We start from the raw sequence: 22,342 nt of genomic DNA, 5'->3' as shown, positions 1-22,342 counted from the left end.
CTGTTTTAAGTAAATTGACAAACATATTTGTAACTTCAGCCCAACTTGTTAATCTCACATTTCTGAGCCTGACTCCAAGCAGCTTCGGTTAACTCTTTTTAATCTCCATGGCCAACTCTGTGCCCTAAAGATTAGACTTTTCAATGTATAGTTCCATTAATCCCCCGTATCCCTTTGTCTCATGGTAGATTTCCACTAATGCCGATGATGACTTCCCTGCAACCTAGGGAAGGTTAAGCAGTTTTTCTTGGCATTGTGGTAGGCAAGAAAATATTAAATCACCCACATACAACATGATCCTACCTGTTAGAGATAAATATTTATTGAGACTTGGAAGTGGCATTTTTAGCATCAAAGGTGTAATGTGCCGTTAAGCTACATGAAGGAAGTATTTTGAAAAGTAAAATTACACCGTATGTCAAAGGTCTCTTGAAAAATTCTGTCTCCTCTCACCAGCATGAGAATCACAGTTCAAATTCTTACTCAATTAGCCAAGTGTATTAGGCTAAAACAGCTGCTCTCGGCTCATTAAAGGAAAGGTTGGATAGAAAAGGTAACAAAATAACTTGCTCCACCCCACAGCTGGTTAATTCATTTAATGGGGTGAATTTCTAATCCCGGAGTTGCTTTCCTGCAAGTGCAATTCCTTGGCCATCCTCATTTACCCAAGACCCAACCACAAATGTGGGATTAATTGCTCACCCCCACACCCCAGTCTTACATTTTGCCACCGATATGAAAGAGACAAATTGGAGCTTCTTCACTCCCCAAAGCTACCATGTTTTTTTTGGGTGGGGGGGAACCAGGCAGGGTGAACTGTTTTACAGCATCTGTGAGCTAAGCCAAGGCCTCTACTTACCAAAGTCTGCACAATGGCATGATTGGTGGCGTTCATATGAGCATTGAGTGGGAAAGAACATTCTCCATCGCAGTAGTTTGCAGGATAGCCCTTTGGTGCAATTATCCAGTCCTTTATAAGAATAATATTACATCTATGAAGCATAACTATTGCAAATGCATACAGGTTGGTCCATTTCATTGCTGAAATTGTGCTTATCAGAACCCTCCCTGTGTCAAACTACAGAATACGGTGCATGTTAGGAGAGTTGCCACTTCCTTATACCCAAGCTTCTTATGTCCTGGCTTCAGTATTCAAGTATCGGCTATAGGTACAGAGTACTGTATTATAAATATCTATGGAGCATGATTCAGTGCCCTGTTTAATTCTCTCTACCCCTCCTACACATATGTGTAGAGAGCTGTACATGCCAAAAGCAGACATAAACCAGAACATACTATTAAAATGCTTACCTGACATCATTATTTTTATAATAAAAGTGTACGGTTACAGTACTAGTTACACACATTAAGCCATGGTTGTGGTGGGTTATACACTTGGTTTAGCTTATGATGCAACACGTTATGGTTCGACACCCTTTTTACAGATGTTTCAGGGTATGTGCAATCTGGGCTTACACAAAACCGTGTGCAAATCTACTGAAGCTTCCAAGTTTTTTAAAGAGTTGGAACCATTTAACATGTGAAACCAGTGACAGTCAACCACTGGTTGATACTAGTATGTAAAAAAATCCTGCATTTTTAGCAAGAACCAAAAAAGCCTTATGACTGGACTAGCCAACACACATTGTGTTAAACATCATGCCATAATTATGTACATTAGAATACACATGGGTGCAATACAGCAAAGAGGATAGAAGAAAGAAATCTCATTCTACATGACTGCTATAGTGATTTTGGCTGTTAAAGGAACCAGCCACATAAATAGAAACATTTTATTTTTTAAAGGAAATTTAAAATGGTGGAAGCCATCTTTAGTGACAATTGTGTGGAGCTTAAAAACACTGATGGTGAGCCTATGGAATTGTTCTCTACATACTAAAATGCAATCTAGCTACTTAAAGCTGAATGCAAAATAAACATCTGAAAAAATTGTAACTCAATGGAAGTAGACTTTCGCCACACTTTCTTCCAAGATATGCTAACACAGAACTCAGTCTGGTGGGGGGGGATCTAGTCTTCTGAGCATTGTTTTCAGAGCATGTTTATGGACATAGAAACATCACATACCTGCCATCCCAAGTCTTGGAAGCTAACATAAAGTTCATGCTTTCTGCAAGCTGTTTTTAGGTCACTGCTGTTGTAATCTATGAGGAAGTATAAAGGGGGGGATATATATTTGAAACAACATATTTAAAAACCCTATCACCAGAATATGGCAGAGACATTTTGTGGCTTTTTAAAGCCTAATGCAGATCCAAAGCAAAATTCTCACTTATCAAACTGCTACAGTGGTACCTTGGGTTACAGACGCTTCAGGTTACAGACTCCGCTAACCCAGAAATAGTACCTCGGGTTAAGAACTTTGCTTCAGGATAAGAACGGAAATTGTGCTCTGGCGGTGCGGCGGCATCAGCGGGAGGTCCCATTAGCTAAAGTGGTACCTCAGGTTAAGAAAAAGTTTCAGGTTAAGAACGGACCTCCGGAACGAATTAAGTTCTTAACCAGAGGTACCACTGTATTTGAAATTAAACGAACACAGACAAGGTTTTTGCCAGCGCCAACCTGGCCACAGAGGTTTACATCATATGGGGTGCAGTGCTTCAGATATCACAACCTAAGTCATGATAGATTACTACTAGTCGGATGCTTACAAAATTTTGTTGCAGCCTCTTGGCACCTGTAATCTGCAAGGCTGCAGAGAGAGAGGCCCTTTGCTAACTGACTCAATGCCACCAGGCCGCAGAGAGGAGGACTTGGGCAACTTTCTAGATACCATCTTTCTATTTGTTTGCAATTCCTCAGGGTCTCGAAGGAAACTTTAAAAATAATAATCCAGTATTTACTTAAAGGGGAAAGTATGATGCTAAAAGCATGTCAAGCGATCACAGAATACAGCTGGGGCACAGTGTTTTGGCATCCCTCTCCCTCAAAATAAACCTAACCCTAGAAACCACAAGAGATTGGGAGTTGTTTTAAAAAGAGAACAGTGTAAGAGCTTGGGGAGTGTTTCTTTTTTAAAAATAAAAATAAATCTTAAGAATTGCAATTTCAGATCTTCAGACTGGCTCTACTTGAATCACAAATTTAATCAACTTGGCAAAAGATGGTTAGCTGGTATAAGAATGCACTCCCCATCACTAGAAGTTTTTAGACAAGCCATTGGCTTTCAAATCAAGGCCACTTGTGCTTGAGTGGAAAAGTGGAAAGCATTGTTAAATGCCTGCTTCTTGTACTTCCAGTCCAAGCTAGCAGCTGGAAAGCAATCGGGAGAATCGTGTGGTACAGTTTCAGGACACATTTTACAGTTTTGGCCAACCTGGAGCCTTCCAGATGTTTTGGATAACAACTTCCACCATCCTCACTCAATACTCGTCCACATTAAAACACCAACAAAGAAAACAACACACACACACACATATATGCAGCAATTAGGCAGCGAGTTGTAGCAGAAAGAAAAATAAAGGCTGGAAATTAGTAAAAATTTGGTTGGTAACTATCAGCCTAGAAATCAGCTTTTTTTACACTTTGCACTGTTAACAAAGCACTGCAGACGCCTGTACTCAGCGCTGGAATTCATTTGTGCAAAAGACAGGATTGAGTACTGTATTGGCACCTACTAATTTGTATGTAGTTGGTCCTGAACTAGTTTTTAACTTTTGTTTCAATATCAGTTAATGGAAAAGTTTAAACTTGCATAAAAACTAAAATATTTCACATTTACACAAATATAAATAGATGCTATTCCTCCCCACCACCCCAGCCCAAGATGTGGGGAGCACCTTGGAGAGAACGTCCCTCAAAACTTAACCACAAGAAAGCTTTGTTCTAATGTGAAATTCGGCATTTCCATGGGCTGAACTTAACATCTTTTAAAGCTTCTCTCCACTGAAAGTAAGTAAGCTATATTTATTGGAGCTAATCCTTCCAAAACACAATATAATTAATATCCAGGATACATCAACATTGTTTTGAAAGAGATCTCTACGACTCTCCTTTTCGCAGGGTTTGGTTTAGCAGGCGATTGTTTTGAAGGATACAGCTGTTGTAAACTGATTAACCCACTTAACACAAAAGGAGTCAGCTTAGGAGAGATAATGAAATGCCTCGCTTCAGTATACTCTCATATGGCTGTACTTTGACAGTATGCACAAAGAAGCAAGAAGCATGCAACTTTAGACGCCTATTCCTGCTGTGCCTTATCTCCCAAGTTCTCTGGCCAATGGTGGAGAAAAGCCCACATCGCTTACAAATTCCTCTGATGAAAACCACAGTGGGTTTTGGAATGGGCACAAGGCCTTAACATCCTGAAATGTGTGATCGTGCCATGGCATTATCAGTTCACCAACAGTTTGCAGTTAACTCGAAAGTAATCTGTGCTGCCTCAGACATCACCAACACAAGATGTCAGTCAAGTTACAGTTCTGTCATAAAACCCTGGACTGATACACACGTTGACTGAACATCTTTTACACCAATGCTTTGAGAAATGAGTAGGCTTCCATACTGAGAGCACGAATCTATTGCTATAGTTACTGAATAAGCAAACGGAACTGTGCTGTCAGATAACCGGTTGCAAAGGTATACCAAACAGCTGTTTATGTAGCATATGCAGCTGAATCAAGGCCAGCACTTAAATAAGCTGTTGCAGCAAAGGAAACTTAACTGTCTTAAAGCATAACAATTCACTGTTGTGTGTGTAGGAGTGGCACAGGGCTTTTTTTTGTTGTGGTTGTTGTTGCCTTAGACAAATTAAAATTCTGTGCCCACTCTCAATGATCCACTGAGTAGTGTTAACAATAACACAATTAAAAAAAAACTGAGTAGGGTGTTAAATTTCTTTGTTGTTTTTACTGCCTGCCCTGCCATTTCTTTATTTCCTCCCCGTTACAAGTGAGCTGAAGCTCAACTGCTGTGACCTCAGCTAAAGGAAGCTCCTCTGACAGTTTAAACCAGGCATCCCCAAACTTCGGCCCTCCAGATGTTTTGGACCACAATTCCCATCTTCCCTGACCACTGGTCCTGTTAGTTAGGGATCATGGGAGTTGTAGGCCTAAACATCTGGAGGGCCGCAGTTTGGGGATGCCTGGTTTAAACCAAGGCACTCCTAGGCTGTCCCTGGGTATCTCCTCTGAACAGTTCAGACAACAGCTCATTCTCTGTTCCCAAGACAATTGGGAAGCAGGTTTGCACCCCGGACAAATGCTTAGTTTGCCACTTTTGGCCTGGACTTGTATACATGACTTATTACTTACTTGTCAAGTGGAATAGTCTTAAACAATCATTACTATTATTTTTCAGTTTTTCACAAGCTTCACAAGGCTGCAGGATAAGTTTGGTCAGCTACCTCACCCTGCCTAATGGTAGGGCTACTCCTCCAACTTTGCTGTGGATAAGCCAACATGATTTTTAGTGATGTCCCACTCTACACAAACTTGTTCCTGCTATCCAGGGAACAGATCCTCCCTTGGAAGGTCATCTAAACTTACTTTTGTGACAATGAGAAAGAAAGAAAAAAGAAGAAATGAAACACTCAAACGATGTGAGATGAATTCGAAGCAGCTTCTAAATGTAAAGTGCTTGAGAAACGATAGCTAAAAATAGTATTTTTCTTCCCTTTTCATTTTCACATAATCCAGGATGCAATTCAAAGAGGTTACCTGTGATACTGGATACCCTGGAAACATCTTGAGGCTGGGTAGAGCGGTTTCGACTCTGTTCCCTCCGCCTGTTGGAGGCTGACCTAGCCGTTCGAACGTGAACCTCACTCACTTTGAAAAAAGCCACCATGAAAGGCTGTTTGTCATAAGGGCCATCCCGACCTATTAGTCCTGCTTCTCTAGGGTTTATACCGAGACCTATAAATTAAAAAAAAAGGTGTGTCATATAAAGAGCACAGTGTTTCTGAATAGCTCTTTTGAGCAACACAGCTGCTTTCCTACAACTAATGTTCTTCTGAACCCCCCTCTTTAGTTTTCCCCTCTCTCCTCCTCCTCTATAGCTGATATCATAGGATACTCTAATTTTCAGTGAAATTTCACAAGCTTCTTTAAGGCTCCAAAGGCCACAAGTATACACAAGTGCTGTAAGAGGTACTTCACTCTGCTAATTAGCAAATTTAGGAGGAAATGAGTGGACAATATTTAGGAATAGGTCGGGGTTATGTGTACTCCATATAAAAAATAATGACAACTCTGGGACCTGTGCAAAAACGGCAAATTAATCAAATTCAACAAAAATTATTTTATCTCACAGCTCTTCTTATCTCGTTCTCGTAGCGTTTATTCTGGAGGGTTTATTATTTTGAACCATCCGTTCTAATTGCTTTAGCAATGGGGATGAGCAATGATCTTTCTCCACTCTCCAATTACCGGGCTTCAGAAAGCAATCATGAGCCAGACTAGATGCCACATACAAGGCAGGTTTGCATAGGAGCCAAATCCTAGGGGCTGAGGTCCCTTTGCACGCCCCCCCCCCCGTAAAACATTTGAGCCACCCACCCACCCTGAATTAATGGGCAATGTCATTCAAATGGTGTGTGTGCTGTGTCTTTTGATTATGTGGGGCAAGGTGTTATGTATTCAGTGGTCTCTGTTTGCCTGAGCTTGAGTCTGAACTAAGGATTCTGAGCTGTGTTCTGATTCGATATATGGTGTCCAATCACAGAACATTTCAGGATTAGGGCCTCTGCCATTGGCCCTTGAACTCTTGAGTCTTGATTCGCAGCTTGGAAGTTTAGACAGCCAATCACGGCGGGAGTGGGAGCGGCCCATGCTTTCAGGAATGTATATAAGCAGTTGCTTTGCCCCTGTTTCCCAGTTATGTAGTTCAATAAAAGTTCTTGCTGTTATCGCTGTGTCTTGCCTCATGGGAACCCACCTATACTTCACAGGGCTTACCCGCCCCCCCACCCGCCCCCAATATTTGATTCAAGTTGGCACCCTTGCAGCTTCATATGCTCTATTGAATTCCGCCAGAAGGTGAAATATATTCTGTCAATCTCTGGGGCTCCAATGGCCCCAAATTATCTGTGGCATGTTGCAAAAGGGAAGCATGAGAGGAGAACTCCCAAAAACTTAGCACAAGTTCCTCTCCGTATCTGGATCAGGAAAAGAGGTTGAAACACTGAGGAAATGTTATGCACTGTGGCATTTCATCAGCAGACAAGTAAACAGAAGGCCCCTTGGTCCAGTTGAAAGATACACAAAAATTGAGTCGAAATTGAGGAGCTCACATCACTCTCCCAGAAGACACTTCCACAGCCCCACACAGAGACCTGTGGGTATTATTTATATTTAAGAAAAACCTTGCATTAAGCACCTTGCCCAACTCCCCAACCCCCCGCATCCAGAAGTCAGGCATTCCCAAAATTTCACAGCCACGGACATAGGGCATGCAGCCTAGAGCGAGCAGCTTTCCAATATGTGCAGTTGGATCCAGAGCCCGGCCATCACATCACAGCTGTGTGCTTGGCTACATTAGCCAGATCATCACATCACAGCTGAACACTATAAACAGAGCTTCCAATTAATGACTAGGACATTGGCCAGATGTTTAAAGTATGTTGGCCTGTTACCTACCGTCCCTGGTCACCACGCTCATCTGGAGTCCCAAGTTATGATGAGGGTTTATCACCCACATGTTGCTGGTGGCAGTGATGTCAAACTCCAGCCAGCCTTCTTCGGAGGCCCATACTGCTCTGGTGTCCAGCAAAAACAGATCTGAATCTCTGAAGAAGAAGAAGAAACAGGAGGGAGGGAGAAACAGAGAGAGCATTTCACCATTATTCTGGTCCAAATTTCCCATTTGCTTTCACGGCTTCTTCGCTAAGAGGAGGCAATGTTCGAAACACTTCTCAGCTGTCACTAGAAATTTACACACAGCATGAAATCCTGATTTTACATGCATTCAACTGTTCCCTGCACAATCATCATCATATTATTATTAATATGCCACCCATCAAAGGAAAGAAGTATCCAGTCTCTTCTTAATCCGTTTCCTCATTCTCTGACTTCCTCTACACCACCAGTGGGGAACCTCCAGGCCATGGGCCTAATTGGGCCTGCCAGCCTTCTTAAGTTGTCCCACAAGGCTGTTTGGAGGAACCACACGCACCTGGCCAACCACCTGATGTAATCAGATGCCAGGCATGGGACAGTTAAAAGGATCTCTTATCTCCAAACTAAACACTACAGAGCTGTGCTTTCCTGTGCTCCTCTACCAATACACCACCATACAAAACTCAGTGGGAGCCACTGAGAACTGAACAGCACTTGCATATTCCAGCCTATTGCTTGCTCTTGTGGAGTCTGAGGTGTGTGTTTGCAGAGGGAAACATAAATTTGGAACTGAGGAAGTTATGGTTTTTTAAAAAAATTTTTACAAAGCATAGAAATGGCACATGGAGAAAGGGTTACGCTTGCACTCTCACACACAAGCAAGTTCTCCTCGCCAGATCAAGGAGCAATCACACTTTTGTTACGTATGCATGTGTGTGTTTTGTTTAAGAAATGTGAAGTTGAGCCCTACAACGAAGACAATGACCCTAGTTTAAGAGCCACTCTGCAAAATGACGAAATGTTTATACAAAGAAACGATAAGGGAGTCTCTGAATTGGAGAGAACATTTTTTCCTCATGGGAAGATAGAGCTTGATAAAAACTCTTTTTTTACCCAAAGTCATCGTTTCTATGTCCATTCACACAAGCATATAGCTTATCGGGAGCAACGTTTCAATAGCCTGAAGATAAATCTGCTGTTTGAGTCCGTTAGCCCAAATTCAGTGGACATACATGATGGCATTGGGAAATCCTATACGTACAGGAATGCCACAACCTTTCCCACTAATATTTACGGTTTTCAAACATTAATTCACACAAAATGTGTTATTCCCTGTTCACTGGCTTACCACTAAAAGCCAGATGGATTAAATTAACATTTAAATCACCAATGGAGATGACTCATAGAAATCTTCACACAGCAAAGTCCGTTCTGCACTTTCAACCACCTTTCAGCAGCTCTGAATATTTAGACCTTAAGTTCGAAACTCCACCACTTAAGCCACAAGAGCAGCTGCTATGTATTTACAAAACGACTGAAAGCTCAGCCTTTTCAAGTCAGGTGCAGATACACACAGTTTCCAAACTGATGTCCAAAAAAGCAAACAGGTCCCTGAGGGACTCGCGGTAAACTTTCTTAAGTACACCGACTCCTTCCCAATTCAGGTGTAAATATACACATTTTGCAAGCTGGCCCCCAAGCAGAAACACACACCCCACCCCCACCCCCGAGACCCACACCTGTTTGCTTGCAGTAGAAGACAAACTAGAGGAGAAACTGGACCACACATACTCTAAAAACTATGCAAGCTCTTTTCTGAAACAGCTGGCAGCATGCTGTGTTTTTCATGCCCGATTTCCACTCCTCATGATGACCTGGCCTAACCTTTCTTCATCACCTGCAATACAGAAGAATTGTCCTCTTGCTAAGAAAGATCCATCCACTCATAGAACCTTGTCTTGGTTCCTCCTAAAAAAAACCCCAACACCTGGAAACTGTAATTTTACACCTCACAAGAGCTTCAATCTCCAGCACCCTTAAACTACAGTTCCCAGGATTCTTTGGGGGAAGCCATCTAATTTAAACATATTGTGTTGATGTGACAATGTTTAGACGGCAAACCAGAGTTGGAAGGGACCCCAAGGGTTATCTAGCACAACCCCCTGCAACGCAGGAGTCCTTGGCCCAACACGGGACTCAAATCCACAACCATGAGATTTAAGAGTCTGATGCTCAATGGACTGAGCTATCTCCATTCACAAAGAAACACAATTCAGATTTCGCTTGCCAGGAGCTGTTCACAGCATATACGGGTTCACATCCCCTTCCCACGCAATCTTAGCCTAACCTACTTTACAAAAGAATTACTACTAGTCTTACTACAAAAGAATTTCAGAAATAGACTGGAAAGAGAAGTTGCTGAATTGCAACTTATCACCAAGCTCAAAACCATGGAGGGACCTGGTTTGAACAGAGACATAGGATTCTTATCTCATTATACATGATAAAGCGATCTTCAGCCATCCCAACCCTTGTTTTTTCATGCAAGACCATTTGCAGTCGTTCACAGTCGTCAACAGCTATCAGTCAGTCAATCACCCATTTCCACCACCCTTCTTAGTGATACCCCCCCACCCTTTCCCTACATAAGTGCTTGGGGACTTCTGCTTCAGTGTATCTGAAGAAGTGTGCATGCACAGGAAAGCTCATACCAAAATAAAAACTTAGTTGGTCTTTAAGGTGCTGCTGGAAGGAATTTTTTTATTTTGTTTCGACTACGTCAGACCAACACGGCTACCTACCTGTAAGTACTTTACAGGGTTGTTGTAGGGATAAGAGTGTGCGACTAGCCCAATGTCATCTGCTGAGCTCCAGGGTTGACTCTGGTTTGTGAACCAAATCTCTTCAGTCCTAGCCTGGGCATATTATTATTATTATTATTATTATTATTATTATTATTATTACGGTATTAATCAAAGAGAATATGGGAGAATAGCTTCTTGGGCATTGCCCGCCTACATACATATGTACGAATGTATTTGTGTATGTACACACAACACACACACAGTTTTTACTCTTCAGTAAAGCCCTTCAAGAATAAATAAGGTCATCAAACACATGAGCTAGGAAAAAATAAAGCAGTGACCAGGACTACCTAAGCAATATGGACTCTGTTGCTGAGAAGAAATCACTTATTTCTGGAATTTCTATCCCACAAGGCTCTTGAGAACGGAAAAATTAGCTTCAGCTTTTCTAGGAAGAATGTCCATTTGCTATTTTATAAATATCACCTCTGAGCTACTATTCTTAAACCGATACATCCTGTCACCTATTTAGAGCATTTACAGGACAAGCACTTTTGCAACTGAATATGATATGTATTTTCCCATGAAATCTAAACATTTCTTTTACTATACAACTAAAACTTCTTTCTTTGGGCAAGAAGCTGGAAGATTTTAATTCATTCCAATCATTTACCTCAGCACCGATTATATTATAGAAATTTACGTAATTGATGAAGTTGCTACTGGTTTTGCTTCTATATTACTGAGGCAGCCAGGTTAAAATAATTTTCCCTCTCTTCCCTGAGCACACATCACACCATGGAGCACTGCCACAGCAAAACATCAGAGCTATAAAAAGCTATATTTCATATATACCTTTTTTCCAACATTGCCTACTTTCCTACACTCTCTATCCAGCCCTTCAGTTATATATTTTTTCAACCAGGCAGAAATATCCCTTAAAATGCAGTGAGAACAAAAAGAACACTTTCTTCAAGCCATTCAATTTCAGACAGGGTCCTCTTATTTTAATTATGGTTCTAAGGACCACAGGTTTTGGCCTGTCTTCAAAGGTCAGCATTACTCAGGTTCTTAACAGGACTATTACACATCAGCAGCCATTTACTGAGCCATTAATTATCCCAAACTCACTAAAACGCTCTTCATGCTGAACAACTTCTTTTTTCGTTTGTTTACTATTCTTCAACAACACGTTGACATAGCAGTCTAGACTGAGCACAGTGGTCACCACAGGAAGGATATTTTTTTAAAACTTAAGTTATGAGAGTGTTTGTGGGCACAGGCTACAACTCTGCATTTAAAGGCAAGCCATATATATTGGTATACCCTTCCTGCGTTGGACGAAATCTTTGACCAGCTAACTCCAGCGGCTATGGGCTACCATGCATCTGGATTTTCCTGTACGTTTTACCGATTTCAGCCCGGACACTGCTGCCGACTGCGGTATTCCGGATATATCTGGGAAATCCTGGACATATTGCAACCCTATTTTGGATTAGAAACTTGGGCACTCATTTGGCTCAATTTCCTGTTGGGATGGTGCGGGGGAATTTAATACTCTTAATCAGTATTAAGTATAATAAATATAATTATAATTACAATGTGGTGCACTAGAGTAAAGGAATATCAACAGTAGAGTTCCACCCCTTTCTCCTATTCTTACATCTGCAATAACCTATACACAAGCACCAGGCCGCCTTTAATAAACAGTTCCCGCGCAAAAAGGAGCAAGACAAACACGACCCATTGAGATGGAGTATCTCCCTTTGATCATCATCTCATGCCACAGACTTGTGGTTTTTAATAGACTAGTTGTTTGGACAGTGTAGGAGGATTTTTTTGGGGGGGTGAGGGGTGAGGAGGGGTGAGTTAACAGGATATTTACCTTTGGAAAAAATAATCAAGCCCCAGGGCTTTATATATTTGATCAGCCACAAAGCTTTAGTCCTGTACTTCTGACCTGACACGTCAATGGGCTAAAGAAAATTTCAAAGTTTCTTTCTATATTATGTAAACAAACGCTTTCTAAAAATAAATTCCATTTACTTTCCTCTCACTTTAAAGGCCTCCTTCCAAATGAATTACCTCGTTCCCAGAGAGGTCTAACATTCAGCTGCCGTCTTTACCACAAACTCAACACTTCTTTATCTTCTAGTCACAGGGATACTAGCTTCTTGACAATCGTGTCTGGAAAATCTACTACAAACCTTTGCATTTGATAACGAACCAGGTATGACTTTGGAGAAAGAGAGAGAGAGATGGTGCCCCATTTTGGCTGTCTGTCAAGGCAGACCTGGGATCTGCCAGGCTATGGTCACTTCCAAGCTGAGCAGAAACCAAAGGCCAACATGCTTCCCTTATACTTTGCTGCAGATCCTGATAACTGTTCCAGGTTTCAACCCTCAGTGGCTTGCAAGGGACCATACCTTTGTCTGTAGCCTCACATTCCTATAGTGGTCTACAGCTTACAGGTGGATCTCATGTCCTTTAAGGCAAGGAGTTGCAGGGTAAATGAGATCTTGAACAGCTGGTGACTGGATTCCCTAGATGAGCCATTCACACAGGTGATCTGTGTTACTGTTTTCAGGATTTCAGCCCAACCACAGGCCAGTTTTGAGGCTCCGGGCGTTGATTGCTCTTTCCCTTGGAGTGTGTGGACTGTCTGCCTAATTTGGATCAGTGCCTCTCTAATTGATAAGAGCCAGAGGTGCAACCTCTTTTGCTTCCCCCCCCCCATGTCATTCTACCAAACTTCCTTCTACATCTCCAGATTCCTGTATTTTCTATGTGAAACAATTTACATTACCTAATGGCAGGATTACTACGGTAGTTGCAGATGCTTCAGAAAACATGGCAGCCTATCCTTTGGACGCTTTTACGACTGATGCTTCAAGGTCTGCATTGACCTTATACCCTTGTGGATGTATACTGTTGCATAACTCCCCCTCAGTTCAATGGGCTGTCACAGATGTGTTTCCTAGCAATTTTACCTTTAATTGTTGCCAAATTCAAACATATTTTTGATGTGGTGCTGACATGGTTTAGGCACAAGAAGCTGAAAGTTGGCCTTTAATAGTGCTGTGCTCTTCTTTACTAGATTGTTTTCATAATAATAATAATAATAATAATAATAATAATAATAATAATAATAATAATAAATGTTGTTGTTGTTATTGTTGTTGTTGTTACTATTACCACCACCTCACCTATCTAGCTGGGTTTCCCCAATCACTCTGAGAAGCTTCCAGCAGAATATAAAAACATAATAAAACATCAAACATTAAAAACATCCCGATACAGGACTGTCTTCAGATGTGTTCTAAAAATTGTGTAGTTCTTTATCTCATTGACATCTGATGGGAGGGCATTCCACAGGGACCACATTACCACCAAGAAGTAATTATATTACAGTTTAATTATTTTTAAACTATTTTCTCTTATATGTTATAAAAATAATAATGACAACAACAAATGATAATTGTAATTTGATACAGTCTTACACATCCTCCAAACTACTCACAACTTGATGTATCATGGAAAAACGTCCAATATGAGCTTGGCAGGTGTTTGATAAGCCATTATCTGCGTTTACACTGGTGCATTTTCAACAGTCTTCAAGCAAGAAAGAAATTTTTTTTAAACTATATTATGCCAACAAATTCCTGTGCCCTGATTTAAGAACTGTCATTAAATCAGGGAAGAAATAACTCATGGGGAAAGAGGTAAGAGAATGTTGTGGTTTCAACTTAGATGGTTCCTCTTGAAATAAGGTCAAATGTTACCATCATTTTCTTTTACTAGGGTTATTGCCTTCACAAACAATTGAAGAAAAGCTGTGTAATTTTCTCCAAGGGATGCTAAGGTTGGCCAGAAACCTGACCTACCTTACAAGAATATCATTAATCTTTCCATTATGTCTTGTTAACAACGCCAGCGGTTTTCGTAATGATAAAATGTGGTCTGCAATGATGATGTGATTTAAAACCACTACCACAACTTTCCCCTTGTATTATTATTATTTTTAAGAGCCCTAAAAGATAGAAAAGGAAGCTTCATTCTGACTATTCATTAAGACTTTTAAAACCCTCCTAAATCACATTTGGCTGAATGACTTTTATAATACCGTAACAATTCCACAAGTACCATTTCTACTTTTGTGTTGACTTAAATGGTAGCAATACAATAATGTTCCCCTAAGACACCTTGCTAGTTTAAGAAATACTTTGAGCATGCATTTAAATGACGATCCATTCAAAAGTTATATTCAAGTAATTAAAACAACACAGCAGCTCCAGTTAAGGTAAAGGGTTAGATCAGCGTTTGCCCAACTCCATCTGTTTTTGGACTACAATTCCCATCATCCCTGACCACTGGTCCTGCTAGCTAGGGATGATGGGAGTTGTAGTCCAAAAACAGCTGGAGACCCAAGTTTGGAAAACGCTGGATTAGATGATCTTATCTATTTGCCACTTCCCCATTAGGCAATTCTATCTCTGCAATGACCATTCCCCATATAAAAGGGGTGTGCATTTTGTGCAGTCGCGCGTAGCACCCTGGGAGCCTCAGGCAGCCCCCAGCAGTTCGGATGCTGGCACCACCTTCCCGGGCTGGATACCTGTGGTCTCCGCCCACACAGCCAGCCGTCCAATCCGGCCGGGGGAGGTGTTGCCAGGGTGGAATTGGCCAGGTAGGAGGAGGTAACTATCTAGTGCTCACAGCAGAAGGAGAGGCAATTCTATCTCTGCAAAACCATTACAAGTCACGGTTTTGCGTGACAAGCCCCAATCTATATGCAAAATTTAATCTTTTTATGATACCTCATAAAATAAACTAAGTATCAAGTACCAATGTGATAAATAAGTAAATACAATTCAGGGGTGCCTGACTCCTGGCCATCTCTGCAACATGGCAGAGAAGGGTTTTGCAAAAGAGGTCTTTTTTTTAATGTTCCCCAACTTAAATTTTCCTTTGTGTGTCACAAACTAGACACATTAGGAAAGTGGGCATCCTTCTCTGTTCTCATGTTCTCTGATGTACTGCTTTGCTACATGCAGGTCATTGTTTATGTGGGAAGATCTGTGGTCTGAATTAGTAAAGTCCAGGATTCTACTACCGAAGTCCCCCCAAACTATTGCATGGTTTTAGGTTCAATTCACCCTCACAGCCTCTAATTTTTAAAACTATTGTGAGGCCTGACACTTTGCCCTCAAACTAAACAAACAACCCCAACTCAAAAGGGCTCATCCTACTTCTAAGCGGACAACAGAGCAATCTGCCTTTGGTTCAACTTCATGGACTCTATAGATTCATAGCTATTGAAAACCATCTCATCAAATGTTAAGGAACACAACATATTTGCTCACATCATTAGTCTCAAAGAAAAGAATGAGAAGCCTGTAGTTTAAGTAAGAGGCAGCTGCTCACTTTTGGCTTATAGGGAACATTTTCTGGAACTCGGTGTCTTAGAAATCGTTGCTGGCTTGGGTTCTTTTTTTTCTTTTCTTTTAAGTAATTTTGTCCTTCTCTCCACTCTTGAGCCTTAAAAGACTGTTCCCAATAGGAAAGCAATATATTCCAAATGAATCATCAACACAAAAGAAGCAAAAAATTAAGAAAAACATGTTAGCTACAACTTGTGCAGAAGTTCTCATTTTAAATTACCAGACGGGGGCAGGGAGGATGATAAAGAGATAATAAGGGGACAGAATTGTTCCAAGCAAATTTGGGTCCAAATTATTCAAAGAAGCTACAGTGAATTTTTATTTTTTATTTTTTAAAAACCCATGCTTATGAGATCGTGTATGGCTTCATACTTTGGGCTTTCCTGGATACGGTTGCTACTACTGCATGGCCCAAGAACAAGTCCCTAAGGTGTGATTCTGGCACCACTGAAGTGAATGGCAAGCCTCCCACTGGCTTCAGAAGAGCCAAGGCTTCTTCCCTGGTGATTGCTGGAGTGTTTGTATGAGATCTGAAATGCACCCATGGTGAGACCAATACAGAGCACACATTTGAGATCAAACCAACCTGACTTTATGCATTTGGTCACAATGCTTATTTTAAAGCCTGACAGTTTCACAGAGCTTGCAGTTTGTGGAATTTTCATGAAATAATCTCAGAGTTGGGCCAGAAGGTGTTTAATACCGTATACATATATACAGGGCAATCTTTGTTTTGCACAGGGGTTCTGACCCCCATGAGCGTCCACAGAGCACGTGTAAGCCCAGACCAGCCCCTTTTCGTGACATTTTGGGGCTGTTTCCAAGTTCAGCGCTGTGCATGTGTGTGTGGCCGTGTGCCATTCAGAAGCTCCTAAACCAGGAATTGCTTGTATATTAAAAAGGGTTGCAACGATGCTTGGAATATCTACACACAGACGACTCCATTTGGCACAACTTGCAGATGGGCTTTCATGCCTTTTTAGCTAGCCAAAATGGAAGAGTCCATAGAAGCAAGTGTCAAATTATCCAGTAATCAGAAGACATCAGACGCACACCATTCTGTTGCAAAGTGTGACTGAAAGCTTTTCATGAATTGGAGGGTTTTTTTGTATACTGTATAGGGAACCCATAAAAACACAAGGGTATTCCCCCCCTCCACCATACCCTTTCTATACCTATAATTAGATATTACACAACAAACACATACACATGGACTCTGTACTCCTTCCTCTATATGCAAGCAGACTTGCTTCCTCACAACTCGACACACATTGCTTGACAAATCTTCAAACTCCTCATCTGCAAGTCCTCCTTCATATGTCCATGCTGTTCACCCCTTTTACTTACAAAATCTCCTTTGTTCACTTTATCAGTACCACCGTACATAAGCATATTCATGGTATAATCTAAAACAATGCAATTGTCCAAGAATGCTACATAGATTCTTATAATGGCAGTTCTAATTTAGTTAAAAGTACATAAAACTTTGGTTTCCAAATACCTGGCTTGCTCAGTCTTTATTTTAGGCACCGTAGAGCAGCTACCTGAGCAACTTTCTTGATGCAGTTGTGTTAATGTTGTTCATATCCAATCATTGCTATTGAAATACAAATCATAGGTATCAGCTATGGAACAGCTTCCCTCCAGGGACTCCCAGCTGAAATCCCAGCTGGAGCCTATTTCAGAAGCCCCCTAAAACCTCCTTATCTGGGCTGACTTTGAGTGAATGATGGGCTTTGGATTCTTAGCCAGGAGGAGTTTGGAATTTTAGGGTGGTGCTTTTAATTACCTTTATTTGACCAGGTCCAACCTATTGGGATGGAACATATTAAACACTACAATCTCATACAACAAAAAATAATATTTAGAATATACTGGACCCCATTAAAAAGGTAAAGGGACCCCTGACCATTAGGTCCAGTCATGACTGACTCTGGGGTTGCAGCGCTCATCTTGCTTTATTGGCCAAGGGAGCCGGCGTACAGCTTCCGGGTCATGTGGCCACCATGACTAAGCCGCTTCTGGCGAACCAGAGCAGCACATGGAAACGCCGTTTACCTTCCTGCCAGAGCGGTACCTATTTATCTACTTGCACTTTGACATGCTTTCGAACCGTTAGGTTGGCAAGAGCTGGGACCGAGCAATGGGAGCTCACCCCGTCGCGGGGATTCGAACTGCCCAACCTTCTGATCGGCAAGCTCTAGGCCAGGCATCCCCAAACTGCGGCCCTCCAGATGTTTTGGCCTACAACTCCCATGATCCCTAGCTAAGAGGACCAGTGGTCAGGGATGATGGGAATTGTAGTCCAAAACATCTGGAGGGCCAAAGTTTGGGGATGCCTGCTCTAGGCTCAGTGGTTTAACCCACAGCGCCACCCGCGTCCCTTGCTGGACCCCATTACGTTTGTTTTAAAAAGGGGCTGTCTAAGGTATGGAGATGTTGGAGATGCAACAGGGATAATGCTTCTCTAAAACATATGTTTTTTCACTGTCCTATTTTGAAAGATTTTTGGCAGAAGGTAACTGAAACCATCAACAGAACTGTACGGAACAACCTTACATTTACAGAGCAAAATATCCTCTTGAATTACCCAGCACATGGAACCTTACCAAAGGACAATACAAGTGGACTCTCTGTGCCCTTTCCACAGCAAAAAGACTGATACTTATGAATTGCAAAAATAAAAATGTGGCTCCCTTCTACGATTGGATTGAAGACTTATACAAATTAGCAACATATGAACAACTTGCATATAAACGCAGACTTGCCATGGACAAAGTCAATGGTACTTGGAACCCCATTGTTACAAATACTGTAATAGGTTAAGATCTGGTGAAGAACAATAACAACCTTGTAAAATATACAGTTTTGGGTGTCCTCCCCCTTTGTTTCCCCTTCTGCATGGGTTTTGTTTTTCTCTTTCTCTTTTTCGTTTGCATCTCGCCATGTTTGGTGCACATATAAGTTACAGTATGTGCTTTTTGAACTTTCAATAAAGATGTTACAAAAAAAAGAGAACCATATTAAACAGTACAATTCTATATATGTCTACTCTGAAGCCAGTCCAAATGAGTTAAATGGGAAGTATTTTCCCTACCAACTTAAGTGTATCCAGTAAATGATTCCTGCCAACAAAAGGGGGGGGGAATTAAGTCTCCCTCCCTCCAGGTTTTACAGTTTTAGCAGTGAAAGGCACAAACCTGTTCTGATGTTCTTTCAATACTTGATAGATGCTAATCAGAAAGGTTTGGTTTTTAAAGCCTCCGAAAACACAATCCTTGTAGATTCGGAACTCGGCAGCGGTAACAGCCTCTCCTTCTGGAATCCGAGACAAATTAAACTTGAATTCCTTGTGGTGTCGCTGGTAAGGTGTGAATTCCTTGTCATATTCAACTGTTTAAAACAAATAAGATAATTCAATTTAACTGTGGTTTTTCAACATTCTCCACTTCTCACTCTATTTTGTTCCAAAAAGTGCCCCAGAAAAATGTTCAAGCTTCAAGTATTTTAAATTAAAAAGCAACTGAAATTTCACAAGAAAGCCTGCATGGAATTGAAGCAAGTGAGATCCTCAATTCACCCATTCATACTTGACATAGCCACATTTAGTCGTTTCATGTCAATAGAGATAAGAAAAAGTATTTGTTACATTTATTTCTTGACTTTTCCCAAATAACGTGGATGCAGTGTGCATGGGAATGCCATGCCATCTGAAATTCCTCTTACTTATTTTTCAGAGATGGAACTACATTAGGCACATCAGAATACAAGACCAGGGCCATATACTCTGCCGTTTTGTATAGAATTTGCTATTGCACCAGCATATCGAACAATCTTATAACCTTAATCCAGTATAACCCAGTATAATCCAGTATAACCCAGTGAAAGCTTTGCCACTGAGTTAAGTATCAATAGGTCTTTGATAACGGGGATGCATTACTTATGTGGCAAAATTAATAGGTGTGCTTGAAAAGTATAGCATGAGCAGCTCTTGCTTTCAAAGTTTTAAGTATTGTTGGTGCAACTCCCTCCCTGAAACTCTTAAAGCTGTACCAAAACTACACACTCTACTCCTAAAATCAAACAGTTGGAACAGTGCTTTTCTGCTAGCAGCAACAATAACTATTATTTTTAAAAAATTTCATTTTTTCATTACATACATTCATTCCCCCCCCGTGTTATTCTAGTTTTTCTTTATCACCTCTTTTAAACATTTAATACAACATCTAATAGAATAGTAATTATCTATTACAACCATAAAACATCTATCATGTGAAGACTTCCCAGCCTATCTTTCCTTGACATCCTAGATTTTCATTTAATTTTGCTGCCATCTCCTTGGTTTGTATTCCATCCCTTTTTTCTTTTCCCCTGCTGTACATATCCTTTTACCCTTTTTTAATTGGTGTTCATAAATCTAACCCTGCCTGTTTATTTAACACTACTCTGGCTCTTTTTAAAATATCTTTCTAGTAATACCCACTCACTTATTATTTTCTTCTCCATGTTCCTTATTGTGGCCATCATATTTCTATAAATTCTATTAGTTTGAACAGCCACTGATCTTTTGCCAGGATCGCCCTTTCTTTCCACATTTTCGCATATGTTATCCTTGCCATTGCTGTTGCATAGAAGAATGGGTTTTTTGCTTCGTTTAGGATTTTCTGTCCTATTATGGCTAGCAGGAATGCTTCTGGTTTGGGGAAGAATTAACATTGGAGCATCTTCTTAAGTTCTTCATGGATCATCCTCCTAAATTCTTTTGCCCTTTTGCACTATCACCACATGTGGATTAACATGCCTTCCGCATCCATACATTTCCAGCATCGGTTGAATCTTCTTTTGTTTATCTTTACCAATTTGCTGGGTGTTGGGTAACACCTAAAAACCATCTTTAGTAAATTTTCTTCACGGTAATTGTATACAATGCTGAAAATGTAATTGTATTGTTCCATAATTTAAGGTTTACTTTAAGGTTTCCACATACAGAAATTGGAGAGAACAAGCTGGGATGGATTTGTCCATCCCTAGTTGGAAGTGCTCCACTGCAGTCACTCAAATACATAAGACTAATCCTGCCAATCATACTTCATGTGTTGCCGTTGCTTATCATATCAGACCATTATTTACCAAGGAAAGCCAAAATCTACTGAACTTGGCTACAACACAGCACAAGATAGCTTAAACCAAGCAGGTAAACTCAGTATTATTCTGGGTTTTGCTTTACGTCACCCACCATAATGCACTTACAAGTTTCATGTTCTCTTCCATGTTCAAGCTATTCTCTACAACAAAACACGTTTCAGAAAGCTGACACTGGCTGGAACCCCATACCAGTAAACATGTGTACGGTGGTGCTGTTCCCAATGTACTTCTTTCTGTCTAAATACTTTGTTTTGCAAATTTTCTTCTTATTAAAAGATCCGGCTTCTTAGAAACCTTGGCAGACTTGGACAGGCAAACCCCCTTTCTGTTCATTTCCAGGACATAACCAGCTTGCACTGTTCTCATGTTACACTGCAATAAGTGACCTTATTATTGAAAGAACAAATCGTGTGCGCAAAAATGAAAAGCAGCCATGTTAAGAAGAGGGTCCTTTCTCATTGTACCTTCCAGTCTTTTCCCACCAACCCGCAATGTGATTTGGTTCAGGCTGGTCTGAGTGCAAGCTTATGGAAACCAATACTAAGTTATAACCCAATGTATCTGTGTACACCTCCTAATTTTACCAACCAACGGCATGCAGGGAAGGATGAGGCAATCAAACACTGTGGGGCTACACTTTTCTCAAATATGCTTGGCCATCGTTCTCCTAATGGGGAAGAACATGACGGTGTTCAGTGGCTGCTTCTATTAATAAATATGACGTATTATTTCTCAAATTACCATGCTTTCAAAGAATACCCGACACTTGCCTCCGACTGCTGATGCTATACATACACCTCTCTTTTCTTTGGTATGCCACCTTTCCATAGTGAACACCTTCCAGGTGTTGTTGCTTCCATCACCCCTGACTGGGAACTGTAGTTCAGCAACATCTGGAGGGCGCCATATTGGCTACTCCTGATCTAGCAGCACCTTGATCAGTGGCCAAAACCTTTAACACCTACCTGTTGTAATAGCTGATATACACTAATAGGTGTTTCTAGCTAAGCAGACTTCCATGAGCCATTACAGATATAACCAGCTAAGAGCTTGTGAGTGGGCCACAGATTCACATGCTCCCCGTACCTATCAGGGTCTACTGGGAACAAGTTCTTGCCCCACATCTTAGACAGGCTTATGCCACTACCTGCATTAATAACAATCAAGACTAGAATACCCATGTTGGCCTGATCTCGAAATGCTGGAATCCGTTTTATTGTTGCCTCCTGGAACAGGGCTTCTATGTCTCTTATAGCCGTACAATAAGCTGAATACAACCACAGCTTTTAACAGTATGGAAATCCAATGCTGGTCAAAGCTACACCTGTCAAATTTCCGCCGGCCATCCATGCAGTTGCCTTGCAAGGCGGGGGAG

The 22,342-nt window shown here is 41.1% G+C and overlaps 1 protein-coding gene across 1 annotated transcript in view; it reads right to left on the bottom strand.

The window, feature by feature from the left end:
* The window catches only part of BMP6 (bone morphogenetic protein 6), an 87,100-nt gene that overhangs the window by 1,438 nt on the left and 63,320 nt on the right, over window positions 1-22,342 (bottom strand). Inside the window, exons 2-6 of the mRNA XM_035124694.3 lie at window positions 19,023-19,215; window positions 7,599-7,747; window positions 5,679-5,876; window positions 2,089-2,165; window positions 860-970 (exon numbers count right to left, since the gene is read on the bottom strand). Coding sequence (XP_034980585.3) covers window positions 860-970; window positions 2,089-2,165; window positions 5,679-5,876; window positions 7,599-7,747; window positions 19,023-19,215 — 728 coding nt within the window. The remainder of the gene's footprint in view (window positions 1-859; window positions 971-2,088; window positions 2,166-5,678; window positions 5,877-7,598; window positions 7,748-19,022; window positions 19,216-22,342) is intronic.

The sequence above is a fragment of the Zootoca vivipara genome, chromosome 8 (assembly GCF_965207765.1).
Source record: "Zootoca vivipara chromosome 8, rZooViv2.hap1.1, whole genome shotgun sequence".
Taxonomy (NCBI): domain Eukaryota; kingdom Metazoa; phylum Chordata; class Lepidosauria; order Squamata; family Lacertidae; genus Zootoca; species Zootoca vivipara.
Note: the sequence above shows the minus strand (reverse complement) of the source record. Positions and strands in the feature narration are given on the sequence as shown.